Source organism: Prorops nasuta, unplaced genomic scaffold (assembly GCF_024137725.1).
Source record: "Prorops nasuta isolate Cenicafe-Biocafe unplaced genomic scaffold, Cenicafe_Pnas_1.2 PNAS00003, whole genome shotgun sequence".
Lineage (NCBI taxonomy): Eukaryota > Metazoa > Arthropoda > Insecta > Hymenoptera > Bethylidae > Prorops > Prorops nasuta.
This window is the reverse complement of record NW_027116800.1, coordinates 4,804,159-4,819,925: the sequence shown is the minus strand read 5'-3', so window position 1 is coordinate 4,819,925 and position 15,767 is coordinate 4,804,159. Positions and strand designations below refer to the sequence as shown.

The following is a 15,767-nucleotide window of genomic DNA, read 5'->3' as shown; positions in this document are numbered from 1 at the left end:
TTGCGCTACGTAACACATTGCAATTGCATTCGAATTCGATGGCGTTTTCCACGAACCAGAACTCCCCTTTCTACGCCCGTCAATCCTCACCGCCACGCGTCCTCCAAACGCATCCAGGCCATCCAGCAGCAGCAGCAGCAGTAGCAGCAGCCACGTGACCAATTTTACGAACGACCAGCACAACTCGTGCAACACTATTGTAATGAAAAGGGTTTTGTCTGTCAGCTGTCGTGCAATTAGTCCATCACAATCAGGATCAGCCGTGAGAGCTCCCCTATTGAATTTTTAAATGTTTCATCTTCTTTTTTGATAAGCGTTATTAAAACATACTATATTACACACTAAAATGTGTGATTACCCTAAAGAAATATGATAATATAGGGTGAATTAAAGCAATTTCTAATACATTAACGATTTTTCAGGACTTGCAACGCAAAATGTAGCCGAATTTTATTAATAAAAAGAACATGCGGTAAAAACTCGTGAAGCAGCAAAGCATATAATTGTAATTTCAATATATAGAGTTCCGGGGATTTTACAAAGAGCTCAACTGGACGAGAAACTGGACGCCTGTATCGAAATCTTTTCTCAATGTCAACTCAAGCAACCTAAATCTTAAACCTTCCAGCTTTTGTCCCGAACAATTGCAAGTAGAGTCAAGAACTTTCAATTCAAAACATTATATTATATGTATATAGAAAATCTTTGCATTTTATAAATTATATATTTAGTGCAATGTTATGAACCCGTGAGCAGCTCAAAGAATCAATTATTTTCTTCCAATTTATTTGATATCATTGCAATTATTATAATAAAATAGTTATCATGCACTCTCGAATTATCTCTTGCACATTAAGTCTAATGTGTTCCATGATTCTTATTTCTGTAGATTTATAATCAAGCAAACCCCATTTTACAAAATACTTAATTGTGACTTTTGATAGGTGATAATCGTAAATAAATAATTTCAGAACCGCATTCGTATTATTTTCGCATGATCTAGATTATCTCAATTATTACAACTCTTTGAGTAACCGTTAGTGAGCTCGTGTGCTATAACACTTTTATATTACTGTCAAGGATCGAATAATTTCAGTAGTTAATCGATCGAGTATAAACGCTATTCCGTGATTATTCAAGTTTTATAAAAGGCTCTGTTAATCTATGGATACTTTGAAGAAATTAATCCCGTTACAGCAATGTATTCATTTATCCAATCTCGATCGGCACGATTGGGAACAATATCAATTGTCATGGATTTATCGATTAAAGTATTTGTTCAAGGCAGTTCAGAGCTTCGTGGCATTGAATGTTTTGCAAAGCAAATTATATTAAGAAAAGTCAGATACTGAGAGATAGGAAAGTTGGCGTCTTGACGGAATTGGGCCGGATTAAAGTAGTGGAAGTACTCGAAGAGGTCAACCACCCCTCGTTGAAAAAGGTGGTGATGGAGGATGGGTGCAAGAGGCTGCAGCGAATGAGAAAATTCGTCGCTATCGGATTTTTTCTCGCTGGTAGCTGACAGCTACGCAAATTTCGCTAACGTTTCGCCGGCAGCATGACACTTACAAAATGCACGCCTCGTAAACAAAGTGTCAGACTGTAATGTAAACACGACCACGGAAATGAGGAGGAAAGACCACACAATCGTAAGGAATGGAAGGATATTTAGAATATAGAAAGGCGAGTGATGCAGATATAGATATTACAGTATACATTTAAAGAAAGTAAGAAAGAGAGTCAAATAAGAATCCACTATATTGTGCCACAAAGTATGTTTATATATATTGTAACATAGTAAACTATGTTACGACGCTTACTTTTACTCCTCTCAATTAGTGTCACCCAAAGCTCAGTATAGAATTTAAATTTTATTATTCGGTATAAATCTGACAAATTTCCCTAAATCAGTAATGTATTTTTTAGATAAAAAACATTGTAATTTTTGGACACGAAAGAATTATGCTTATTATTATAAGAGACGGTGTAGACGATTGAGTGTTATTTTATTTTACATTTTCACGTTTTCGGTATTCTATCTCGAACTATACTTTTCTCCTTAGTATTCTGTTTCCTTTCCATAGTACCTAAGAGCCTGTCCAAAGTCACAAAGGACCATTCGCTGTAGAAATTGAACTGCCTGCTCCCTTCGTATTCTCCCGCAAACTATAAGAGGCTAAACTATCAACAAACGCTACAAAATGTTACCAACCATTACTATCCTAGACTGAAGCAATAAGACACACACGGAACGCAAATATCCATAATCAATTATTTGGATCAAATAAATATTCCCCGAAAGTCACCAACTGATACCGGATAAGGATTGGATTTTGACTGAATTTGGGAACTCAAAAATTGAAACCGAATTGCAAAAAAGGAAGAAGAGAATAAATGACCCATTTCCCTATACTAGATCGACTCCTGAATTGCCGCACCATACAGAGTAGTGGCGGGTTCGACTAATTTTGTTGGTAATGGTTTACTAATTTCGATGAAGATGAATGATTGTCGAAGCCGCAGAAAAGTATTTGTGCTTGCTGTATAGGGAGTTACATCTCTCCTTCCACCTCACTATTATTATCTTTATTACTGTTCCGTATCTTTTCACTCCTTCCTATCGTATATATCGTATCTTCCCTAACTTCCAGTGCTACTTCCATAATTTTTGTCTTCTTTCCATATCTTTTATCCTTTTTCTTCCGTATGCTTGTTATGTATTGTATATAAATGTGCGTAAAACGTGGCAGAGTAGCCCCTCTTCTTGTATAGCTTTTTCCCCTTATCTTCTTGTCACGATATTTATTCAAAAAATAAATATCGTGTTTTATTTAAAAATTCTATTTATTAATTTCATTTTATCTTCCCAAATTTAACTGAATTATGAATTGTTGGTTGACTTCTACCCCTTGATTTCAATATCATCACTATCTCTCTGTATAGCTATTAAAGATATCAAAGTTTTACATAAGAGTTTTGGAGTACAAATATGTATACTATATATATAATAAAAGGTTTTAAGAAGATCCTATGTAAAAGTTTCATATCTGGCATAGTTATGTGGAAAGGCTCGTCTTTTTTCCTCTATGCTCTGAGACGTTTCAAGCGACGAACTTGGAAGAATAAATATTAGTCTTAATATACTAAAAAAACCTCCTATATATAGTATAGTTTAGCATTACATAATTCTTTTATTTAATATTATATGTGTAGTAATCTGTTTAGTATATTAGGTGTTTTTGTGATGCTAAAGCCTAATTTTAAAGGATAATAAAGAATTTTAAAAGAAACAATCGTTATTAACTAATCTTGTTGCATATATTAATATCATAAAAAATGGATGCATCCAAAATACTTACACAAATACACATTCATACATATATATATATATATACATGTACGATATGTATACATGGATGTGTTTCTATCAATCAAGGGCCTAACATGCACATACAAAAATAGATAAAACTACGAGGTCACTGGCATTCATACTAAGTTGTGCACGACTTGTATGTAATAAAAGAGACATACTATCACCTCGATATAGCTAACTGTCTTCCATATTTCGCGCCTCCATCGAACTAATATGTTCGATTTCTCTCGGCTGTAGTCGGCGGTTGTCGTATTCGGCGGCTATCGGTTGCGATCGCGAGGAGAGGCCCAGCGAAAGGACAGTACAAAAATTCTTACGTAACAGACCAGATCAACACAGTATTATACAGACAGTGACAACTACCAGACGAAAATATTGGTGTAAAGTTAATTCATTACCCAAGTCTAAAAAAGCGTTTAGAACATTTTTATGGTGCCTCCTGTGAGGTTTCCTCAAGAAAGAAGAAAACAAATACATACTGGGAAAAGGACAAAAACATCCCCAAGGACAAATTTATAATCATCATTCGGTGAGTCATTTTGGGTCAATCATAATTTAACAGGATACAGCAGCAAAATGGTCGATAGAATAAAATTATTATTACAAAAAAGAACAGCTTTCAAATCGCAAATGACAATAGTTAACAATATTCTCGAAAAAGACGAAATAGACAAAATATCTATTGATTTAAGAATTAAAAGATTGTCGGAATTATACAGTGCACTTGAAGAAGCATCGGACGAGCTTATGGTTTTAGACCCAAACGAAAATCATGTAAAAGATTTTCATACAATACAAGAACGGTATTACAATATAATGAGTAGAGTTCGAAAATTGCTTAATACAAATCAGAATGCCGGTACAAGTACAACTACGTTATCCGAGGAATCATGTCGTAGCAGCACAGCATCAGATGAGAACAATAGTCAAAATCCCAAATTAAAATTGCCAAAAATATCACTACAGAATTTCGATGGCAAATATGAAAATTGGCTTTCATTCAAAAACATGTTTTTAAACGTAATAGATTCAAGATCAGATTTGACCGAGTTAGATAAATTCCATTACTTAAAATCTGTAGTAGTAGGGGAAGCATCCAAAAAATTAGATGTGTTTTCAGTACATCCAAACAATTATAAAAAAGCTTGGGAATTGTTAGTCAGATCTTATGAGGTTAAACGAGTATTAGTATCCCAACACATATCGATGATTTTTGATCTTCCAACGCTTAACAAGGGAACTTCGAATGGTTTCTCAAAACTTGCTGACGACATGCAGCAAAACATAGCATCTTTAAATGAATTAGGCGTAGTATTCTCCCCAGAAATAGCAATATATATTATTGAGACCCGATTACCAAAAAACACATTAAAAGAGTGGGAATCTACTTTAAACAGAGACGAAATGCCGTCATTAGATAAACTATACGAATTTCTATATAAATCCGCTGTCTGCGCGTCGCGACAGGAGAGAATTAGACCAGCAGAATCCGAGTCAGCAGTCAATCCTACTCCTTGCAAGAAAAAACGTCAAAACAACGCGAATAAAGCATTTCTTCTAAATTCGACGCATAAATGTTCCGTTTGTCAAAAGGAATCACATCCTCTATTCAAATGCGAAGTTTTTAAACAATTATCGGTACCTAAACGAATAGATGCAGTAAAGGCCGCAAAAGTATGTTTCAATTGTTTACGTTCGCACAGAGGAAAACAGTGTAGATCGTCGGGATGCGTAATTTGTCAAAGGCGTCACAATACGCTGATACATTTCAGTGACAAAACTCTTGAAACAAAAAACGAAAACATAACAAAGATAGCAGAAACCGAACCTAATACTGCATGACAAACAAAAAATGCAAGCTACAACATAAACACGTTGTATCATAATGCGCCGCAACTGCTAACTACCGCAGTGATCTATGTAAAGGATAAACAAGGTAATTCAAAGAAATGCCGTGCGTTGCTTGATACCGGCGCTACTGCGAATTTTATATCTCAAGCGACGGTAACAAGACTAAACTTAACAATAACTCGAAAAACAATAACGATTGGTACGATTGATAATCAAACAACAAATGCGCAAGGCGTAGTTCAAGTCACGATGCAATCTACACATAACAATTTTCAAAAAGAATTAACATGTTGGGTTGTACCAACAATTGCAGATCGTATTCCAGATGAAGTTTTTCCTCGAAATTCAATACAAATTCCGGTGAGATTGAAATTAGCGGATCCAGAATTTCATCGTCCCCAAGCAATTGATATTTTAATAGGTGCTGGCACCACGTTGTCACTTTTATCATTAGGGCAAATAAATTTATCCATGAATAATAATGATTTTTATTTACAAAAGACACGATTAGGGTGGTTAGTAGCCGGCAGTGTGAATATGAGGTACGATGCAAAACAAATATGTAATTTGACAAACTTAGAAAATTTAATAAACAGATTCTGGACAATTGAGGAGTTACCAGAACACGAATCGCGAACGGTCGAAGAAATTCAGTGTGAAGAACACTATACGAAAACTGTATCTCGAGAAATTAATGGCCGTTACACTGTTAGGTTACCATTTCGTAACGAATGCGAAAAAATAGGCGATTCTAAAACAATAGCTCTTAAGCGCTTTTTATTATTAGAGCGTAAACTTAATAAAGATGAAAAAATGCGAGAAGAATATTCACGAATGATTGATGAATATATAAGTTTGGGACACATGTCTCTAGCGCAACCAGTATCGGGTTTAGAATATTACATGCCTCATCACGCGGTTGTAAAAGAAACTAGTGCAACTACCAAACTTAGAATTGTCTTTGATGCGTCGGCAAAGACAAACAACGGTAAATCATTAAATGATTTATTGATGACAGGACCTAATATACAAGAACAATTAGCTATACATTTAATGCGATTTAGAACATATGTTTACGTTATTATAGCAGATATAGAAAAAATGTATCGCCAAGTATGGGTACACCCAGAGGACAGAAGATTTCAACGTATACTTTGGCGACAAAACGGGGAAATAAAATCATTTGAACTAAATACGTTGACTTTCGGTGTGGCATCATCCCCATTTTTAGCAATAAGAACACTTCATCAACTGGCAAATGATGAAGCCCACCTATTTCCAAGAGCAGCAAACATAGTAAAGAGTCATATGTATGTAGATGATTTGTTAACAGGTGCTAACTCAATTAAAGAAGCCATAGAAATAAGAGATGAAATAATGGCGATATTAAAATTGGGCAGATTCAATATTCGTCAATGGGCTTCCAATGAAGCAAGTATAATAAAGGATTTAGCATTAAACATTGAAAAAACTGAATATCTTTTAAAAATTGAGCCAATGTTGAAAACATTAGGAATAACATGGCGCATTGCAGATGACCAAATTTGTTACATACCAAATTCAATATTACATAACGAAAGATTAACAAAAAGAAACGTACTATCAGAAATAGCAAAGATCTTCGATCCGTTAGGATTATTAGGTCCCGTGATTTTTTATGTTAAAAAGATTATGCAAGATATATGGCGATCCGGTATTCATTGGGACGAAACCATTACACCGGATATATATACAAAATGGTTAACGTTTGCTCAGCAATGGGAAATGTTGGGAGAAGTAACTGTCAGTAGAAAAATGATAATATCAAATTACGTAGAAATACAAATTCATGGTTTTTGTGATGCGAGCAACGCTGGTTATGGTGCTTGCATATATATTCGCTCACAAGATAAGAAAGGAAACACAAATTGCTGTTTGATGACTGCGAAATCTAGAGTGGCGCCATTGAAGCAATTAACGATTCCAAGATTAGAACTATGCGGTGCACTGCTTTTATCGAAATTGTATCAAGAAGCAAACAAAATATTTAATGTTGATTCCATTAAAAAGGTGATATTTTGGTGTGACTCTACCATCGTATTGAATTGGATTAACACTCCAACACACCTGTTGAAAACATATGTAGCAAATCGGGTAAGCACCATCCAAGATATAACAAACGCGAAAGATTGGAGACACATTAGAACAGATGACAACCCGGCCGATGCTATATCTCGGGGACAATTACCAAGTGAATTTATAAAAAATCATTTATGGTTCAATGGCCCTAATTGGTTATCAAGCGTAGAAAATAAATGGCCGAAATTAACGGTTGATCATAACGAAATACCAGAAATGAAACGAAGTATATGTCTCACTGTTTTAACATTTGACACAAAATTCATTGAACGATTTTCTTCATACACTAAATTAATTCGGGTTATTGCGCATTGTTTAAGATGGAAGAAATCGAACTTACATAACAACAAAAGTAGTTTAAATGCTACAGAACTAAATCAATCTGAAATTCGAGTTCTAAGACTGGTACAAACCGTCTATTTTAAAGATGAATTAAAGCTATTAAAAGGGTCTTCTATACATAAGGGCAAGCACTCTAATCTAGATCTTTTTTTAGACGAAAATGAACTTATCAGAGTAGGTGGTAGGTTGAGCCAGTCTAATCTTGAGTTTTCTAGGAAACATCCTATACTTCTTCCTAATAAATGCCATATAACTGATTGTATTATACGCGAATATCACGAGTCTCATTTCCACACTGGAATTCAAACAACTCATTACAATATCCGCGAAAAATTTTGGATTCCAGACGGACGAAACCAAATAAGACGAATTGTTAAAAATTGTATACGTTGCTCTCGATTTCGATCAGACATGATGAAATATAAAATGGGAAATTTACCTAATTTTCGAACTAATCCAACTGCGCCTTTCATCCACACGGGAATAGATTATTGCGGACCATTCTTTATCAAAGAAAAAAAACATCGTAATCGTAATAAAGTAAAGGCCTATGTGTGTGTTTTTATTTGCATGATAATGAAAGCAGTACATTTTGAAGTGGTAAGTTATTTAACTTCAGAAGGTTTTATTGCAGCCTTAAAACGTTTCATTTCGAGAAGAGGCATCCCAGAACACATTCATTCCGATAATGGCACCAATTTTGTGGGTGCAAATAATGAACTAAAAGAAATGCATGCACTGTTTAACTCTGACAATCATAAAAATATAGTAAATAAATTTGCAAGTGATCGACGAATTACTTGGCATTTCATACCACCTCTGGCCCCACACTTTGGGGGGCTATGGGAGGCCACAGTAAAAGTTTTTAAGCATCACTTCAAAAGGGTGATCGGCGAAACCTTACTTACATTCGAAGAGCTTAATACATTTGTTATTGAAGTTGAGGGAATTCTAAATTCAAGACCCATTGCTGCTGTGTCATCAGACCCAAATGACTTACAAGCAATAACGCCAGCTCATTACTTGATTGGAAAAACTTTTACGACCTTGCCAGAGGGTGATTTGTCCTTGATTCCCGTAAATAAGTTGTCCACATGGCAGCATTTATCTCAAATGAGACAAAACTTTTGGTCACGCTGGAATCTAGAATATCTCAATGGATTGCAAATTCGACAAAAATGGAAAAATAAAGAGCCTAATATTAAACTTGGATCTTTGGTACTCATTAAGGATCGAACATTACCTTGCTCTCAGTGGGTTCTAGGAAGAGTTGAAGAACTTCATCCCGGCCTTGATGGAGTAATCCGTACAGTTACTTTAAGGACAAAATCAGGATTACTAAAACGAGCAGTAAACCATATTTGCGAATTGCCAGTCCTGTCATAATGACACATTAACTTTAACAAAACTGTATTTCTTTTATTTTTTCTTTAATCATATGTACAATTTTTAATCAAAATTGTAAACATTTATAATTACAGTCAATTTTTTGTTGTTTATATAGTATCATATCATAATTTCAATATTATTTGTGATTCTTGTCATTGTAATAAAAATATAATAAACTGCTATATGTTCACGAATCATAATACTGTGCCAAAAGATTTGGGTTTGATCGTCACCTCTCAACGGGGGAGTATGTTGCATATATTAATATCATAAAAAATGGATGCATCCAAAATACTTACACAAATACACATTCATACATATATATATATATATACATGTACGATATGTATACATGGATGTGTTTCTATCAATCAAGGGCCTAACATGCACATACAAAAATAGATAAAACTACGAGGTCACTGGCATTCATACTAAGTTGTGCACGACTTGTATGTAATAAAAGAGACATACTATCACCTCGATATAGCTAACTGTCTTCCATATTTCGCGCCTCCATCGAACTAATATGTTCGATTTCTCTCGGCTGTAGTCGGCGGTTGTCGTATTCGGCGGCTATCGGTTGCGATCGCGAGGAGAGGCCCAGCGAAAGGACAGTACAAAAATTCTTACGTAACAGACCAGATCAACACAGTATTATACAGACAGTGACAACTACCAGACGAAAATATTGGTGTAAAGTTAATTCATTACCCAAGTCTAAAAAAGCGTTTAGAACAAATCTTTTGTTTAAAACGGATATTAAACTTCTTTATAAAACACTCTCTGTATTGTATACAATTGAAATATAAAATATTGTCTTCATGTTCTTTATCAACAGACCATATGTGTTAAATCCGTCAGCGTCAAAATTCGCCCTAAACTACGACATTCACCATAAAACACAGGATGTATCACCGAAAGCGCACCAAAGGTGGAACATAAAAATTCATTTACCTGTGTAATATAAAAGATATTAAATTTTTGTACAACATTTTTGAAGCTCCTTTGTATTTGTAATCAAAAAAGTCCTATACAAAAAATTAATATCTCCTATACTTACGAAGAAAAATAAATTTTTATGTTCTATCTCTGGTGCAATTTCAATGATACACCCTGTATACGTCATTTAGGAGTTTCAATAATGCTTAATTTCTTCTCAATGACAAATATGTTATAAACTTTTACCATAGTCACATAGCAAAGCTTATCTCATATAACGTTGGTTATGTATTGCAACGTATCAGATAATCGAATTTAACCAGTGAAATCGATATATCTAGTATATTCGCTATATAAGTGTATAGGCACCAATTATTTTCCTTGTCAGTAAATGCTGTGTATAATACCTATATATATCATGACATTAGAAGGGCTGCAGCTTACTGGTCGAGCCAAGCATCAAATTGAAGTTTATATTAAGCCAGATTGGCGAAATATAGCCGTGTAATTGTACATAGGTAGAAAGGGTACCGCTCGTGTGTAGCGAGACCCAAAAGTTAAATCTAGCCGAATTATACGCACAGGGAAAATGAATGATCGTCGTTTAGGAAAACGGGCGCAAGAAATTGGCAAGCAATCTGCTGCTGCTATTACTGCTGGGAATCTCGCAAAACCAGACAGGTTAGTTCCTACTATATCGTATGGCCCTATTAGGAGCGTCAACGCGTTACCTGCCATATTAATTTATAGCGGTAATTGGTAATTCGATTGGAACTATATATATAGTATGCCAGCCGATAATTCAAAGAGGCCATGTTATCCGCTAGCCAAGATACTGTAGGGAATTTAAGCTTTCAATTTAAAGTTACCTATATATGTATAAATGAAAAAGTCTCCTATTATGTATAACAGTACGACTTATAAAGATATTTTTCAAAGCTCTCCTATTACTCTAATTTTAGTAATATACAATTATTTTCCAAATTCTAAGCTAACCAGATAATTAGGTTCTATAGGAAAAAGGAAGCAGAGTGTTTTTTCTAATTTCTAATACTTATTAGAAAATTATATGGAGAATAGGATAAAGTAATTATTTGGAGAAAATTAACTGCACTTAACACTGTGGTAATTTTGAGGTTTTGAGAGGTGACACGTAGAGCTTCAAATATGTAGCCACATCCACCCTATGAGACCTGCCAGAGCTATACTCAATAACTAATATTGCCTTGTTCAAGTAGTCTGCATGGGGAATACTTGCTCCCCCCCCCCTCTCTCTCCCCCCGAGCGACCTCCATTACGTCATCCCTCAACATGCATCATGTCCCCTCCTACCCCCTTTTTTCTTTAGGCCAGTATTACAATTCGGGATTGAGGGTCCAACCCCTTTAGCTCCCATTATACGTCATTGCATGTTTGTAATTTCATCAGAAAACTAAAACCAAAAAAGCTGAAACAATTCTACGCTAGCTAAAAGCAAATTTCACCCTATCAAGGCTTAACAGCTATAATGACTAAATGCTGCCATTGAAATTTTTGAACAACGTGTTTACTGAAAAAAAATTTCCAAAAAGCCAAAATCACTCGTATAAGTGTACCACAGAAATAGGAAATCTCTTCGTACTTACACGTTTTCGGTTTTCTACCACAGTAGTAATAAAACCATAAGACCAAGTAAATCTATTTTCCTTTTATATCCCACAACCTGCTATTTACACTATATATCGATCATTTACTAAATTAAATCTCAATTTGCTGTAACTCGATCATTTTTTAATCAATCTATATGTTCTTTATATTACAAGTTTTACTTTTTGTACATTACATACAGAGTTAATAATAAATAACAAAATCAATACAATACATATTATACTATTTGGGTTGTGAATTCACAATTATTTTGTATTAATTTATAACTTCATCGAGGCATGACAGCAAAGAGTTTCTCTGCTCCATATTTTCTGTTTGATTTAATTTTATGGAATTTTGTTTTATTTAAGTTTAAATTGCAGCTATTATTAATTGAAATAATTTCATTAGCAATCCAGTTAGGAACTCCTAAATTAAATCACCGTCTTTCTCATAATATATTATTATGCTTGCATTGTACATGTATAGGATTAATGTTACGAGGAAATATTTAATTGTACAAAATTAATGTTTCGTATCCTATATCCATTAAATGAAGATGATTAAAAATTTCGATTTGAGAGTTACTATATTTCCTCCTCTAATATGAGGCGGGTAATTATATACAACATCGGAATCTATTCATTGAGAAGTGAAGTTAGACCACACTATTATGCAAGTAAAATTATGAAAAAATTTAGTAATCCTGTATGTATGCCGTTTACAATATTATATATTTCACTCACATGCAATAATAAACTTTAAATAGAAATTTGTATAATTTCATAAATAAAAGCAATAAAAAGACAAAACGTTTGAATATATTTCAACTAACATTATATGAATGTACACAGGGTGTAGCAATGATGTGCGCAACATTAAAAATTGTTTATCTCTTGTTTGATTCCAGCCTCCTGGAAACTAATTTTTCGAATAATTATAAAAATAATTGGACGTTCTGTAACTGAGCGAAAGCAGCTGCGACAAAGTTTGTTTATGTTTTAAATAAGTCGAGCAAATAATAAGTTTATCGGTTTTTTTTTATATTTTTTTTCTTCGTTTCTAAAAGCCAAATCGGAATTTTTTAAGTAGAAATACCTTCAGTAATTTGCTAAAAAATGTTACATAGTACTTTCCTCGATAAATTAACCGAAACACTTTGGCTCGTAAAATCCTACATGGTGTCTTTAGATGAAATGAGAAAGCCGAAATACTTGCTTCACTTATTTAAATTTTAACATTGTCGCAGTGAATACATCAGAGATTAACATAATCTTTTAAATTATGCAAAAAATTGAATTTTAGAAGATTGGAATAAAGTAGGAAACCAAACATATATCTATACAAATTGTTAATAATGTGATTCAGCATAAGTAAATTTAAATTTTGGCCGCACATCACTTTTACACTCTTATGTATACACGGATACACGATGTTATATTCGGTTCGATTCTTGTCCATTGTATATATGAATGATCATTATTTGTATACTATAATACGACATGATTACAATTAATAAATAAAACTGCAACTTGATCATATAATTAAATATCACTAAAGATTTGATCCTGCAAATGTATTAGCTCTACGACTCTCAAGTTTTCCACAATTGTTCGTGTTGCAAAGGGAAGACAAGTGATTCGTTTAGCCCATGCATTCCCGCCTGCTCGCATCAGCCGATGTCGAGAGAATGACGCCACTATAATCTCCCTCTCCTCTCTCCCTATTTTTTGTATCCTTTCTCCCTTCTTGTCCTTTGTATAATGAGACGAGTGCAAAGCACAGGCAGCAGATAGGCTCAACCAGCAGACAGAAGGGCCTCGATCTGAAAGAGTCAACCCCTATCGTTGGATTTGGAGTAAACAGTTTGTGAATAGATGGCTCCGAGCCAGTCATAGTTTCAACATTTTCGAGCAATAGTTCGGATAAGAGACTGTTTGTTTAAATGATTGATAGACCGAAGATGAAACGAGCCAGAGATGGATAGAATTATGACTTTGTATTTTCGCTGTGCAGTACGAGAGAGGGATAAACGAGGGTGGCGGGACGGGACGATTTGCCAGGAAGACCAAGAGTAGCATGTAGCCGCGAGTTGGACTGTGTAGCTTGCTGAAATTAGAGTAAGACCTACCACGCTATGGTCTGGTTCAGTGCAACACCCTACCATCCCCGTTACCAATATAGTATATGTATACGTCTTCCACATGTGATCTCATCTTTATGTATAAAAAATAATAGAAGAACTCGTGTTACTGAACTCCTCCTTATGCTCTATGTAGTATATTGTGCACGTATGTGCTGAGACAGAACTGTCAAGAGAGCGTGGCATTTTCACTGCCACTTTGACATTTTACGGCTTTGTAAATATATCATTTTGTCCATCCAACATTTACGATTTACAACTGTTTATTAGGTATACAAAAACCTACCTTTAAATGTCTCCTTGTCAATTTATTCTCCTCTTAACGTTCATATACGAGAAATTATAAAAAAAAGTGATCCGTCGCTTAGCAATTTGAAGAGTATCGACAAGTACTAGTACAGTCATTCAAAGTAAGAGTACATAAACAATTACTGAATCACCAAGTGAATAAAAGTCGATTTAAATGTATTTTATAACTAATTTCATATTTATATATATTAACATATGATTTGATACAATATATGCATGCAGTATATAGTTATATTATTATTGTATTATTTTTATCAAATTTGATCTAATCATGCGATGAAAAGTTTTCTTAGTACGCTCATTACATATTTTTTATATGATTATTCCAAACTTTTTATTTCAGGTAAAAAAACACTAAAGGTTTTTTAAAAATTGAATTATTTAAAATTTCTATCCGTGAGGTAAGGGTATATGGAGGCTTAAGTGCGCTCTCCTAAAATTCATTATCTTATTGGATGCTTTTATCATATTTGTATTTCTTATAATAAATCATTTTTCCCATTAAAAGCCAAAATGAATTTAAGCCACAGATAGGTGCAAAGTGACTATTTGAAACGCGGCATAGGCGGAAGATAAATAACCAACAACATTTTTTCTTGATATTTGGAATTTTTTATAAGGAATTATCTCAATAAATAGTTACAAAATATGTTAGGAATTTAATTATCATCGTCATTTTTTTCGTAGAATCGAATGACATAAACAGTTTTTGCAAAACCAAACATTTTGTGTCTACTCCTTTAAATATCTTTTTATAAACAATTGGTAAACGTCAAGGAAACAAAATATGGGATTTTATTTTTTGCCTCGGTTCTAAAAACGGTTTATAGTAATAACAGTATATCAAACGACCTAGTTCTCTAAGGTGCAAAGAGAAAAAATAAAAAAAAAGTCACATAACCTTCTTGTATATACTATAATCTGCAGCAATTGATATAATCATTATATCCAAGTTTATTATTACGTTGGCCACATTGTTACTGCTTATGTGAATTATGAAAAAAAATTTAGTATTTCCTCATGCATATCTTTATTTATACGGCAAGAGTACGCAATCCGAAAGAAAAAATTTAAATAGTCTGCATTGAAAAATTGTTACAGTTTTGATTAAACTGGAATGAAATAATAGATATATATTAAAATAAGTTTAAACGAATTGTTAAATAATCTTGACACCATCATTAGTGTAGCTATTTGATAATAATAAAGGAAAAAATATACATGCTCTTTTTCCTTGAATGACTTTGCAGAAGTGAGTATGTGGAATAGAAAAATCGCATAATGCACGCATGTAAGTACAGTTGTATACCTGAGAATTTATTTGAGGTAATTGTCTCCCTACTCCCTAGTAATATTTTAACTGGTCGACTACTATAAAAAAATGTAAAAAACTCCTTCGGTACCTAGTTGAGAGAAAGTATTTTATTACACGCTGAAGTAACTCTAGCACCTTATTTGTGTACAATTTTTTCTAGCAATAAAGATTTGCTACTGGGTATTTAGTATACATGTCACAGCGATCCATTAAAGTTTTAAAAGCCAAATAATTTTCGACCTATGGTAAGTAAAGAAAGTAATGAATTTGATGTAGCCTCATAACGATCGTATACGATTTCCGTCACATATGAAAAATTATTATTAACAATCGCGTACAACTTCCATGGATGTTAAGTTTTT

The 15,767-nt window shown here is 33.8% G+C and overlaps 3 protein-coding genes across 5 annotated transcripts in view; 2 read left to right on the top strand and 1 right to left on the bottom strand.

Moving 5' to 3' along the window:
* Positions 1–15,767, bottom strand: part of LOC136785671 (kinesin-like protein KIF26A) — a 320,836-nt gene that overhangs the window by 244,788 nt on the left and 60,281 nt on the right. The window lies entirely within an intron of this gene.
* On the top strand, positions 3,950–5,215 carry LOC136784327 (uncharacterized). The gene has a single exon (XM_066744900.1). It carries the CDS (start codon positions 3,950–3,952, stop codon positions 5,213–5,215), a length of 1,266 nt encoding a protein of 421 aa, XP_066600997.1.
* LOC136784314 (uncharacterized) lies at positions 5,474–9,070 on the top strand. The gene has a single exon (XM_066744894.1). The coding sequence runs from the start codon at positions 5,474–5,476 to the stop codon at positions 9,068–9,070; it is 3,597 nt and encodes a 1,198-aa protein (XP_066600991.1).

Bases quoted from the DNA above. Each gene is read 5' to 3' on its own strand.
- LOC136784327 (XM_066744900.1), top strand. From the start codon at position 3,950: ATGGTCGATAGAATAAAATTATTATTACAAAAAAGAACAGCTTTCAAA.
- LOC136784314 (XM_066744894.1), top strand. From the start codon at position 5,474: ATGCAATCTACACATAACAATTTTCAAAAAGAATTAACATGTTGGGTT.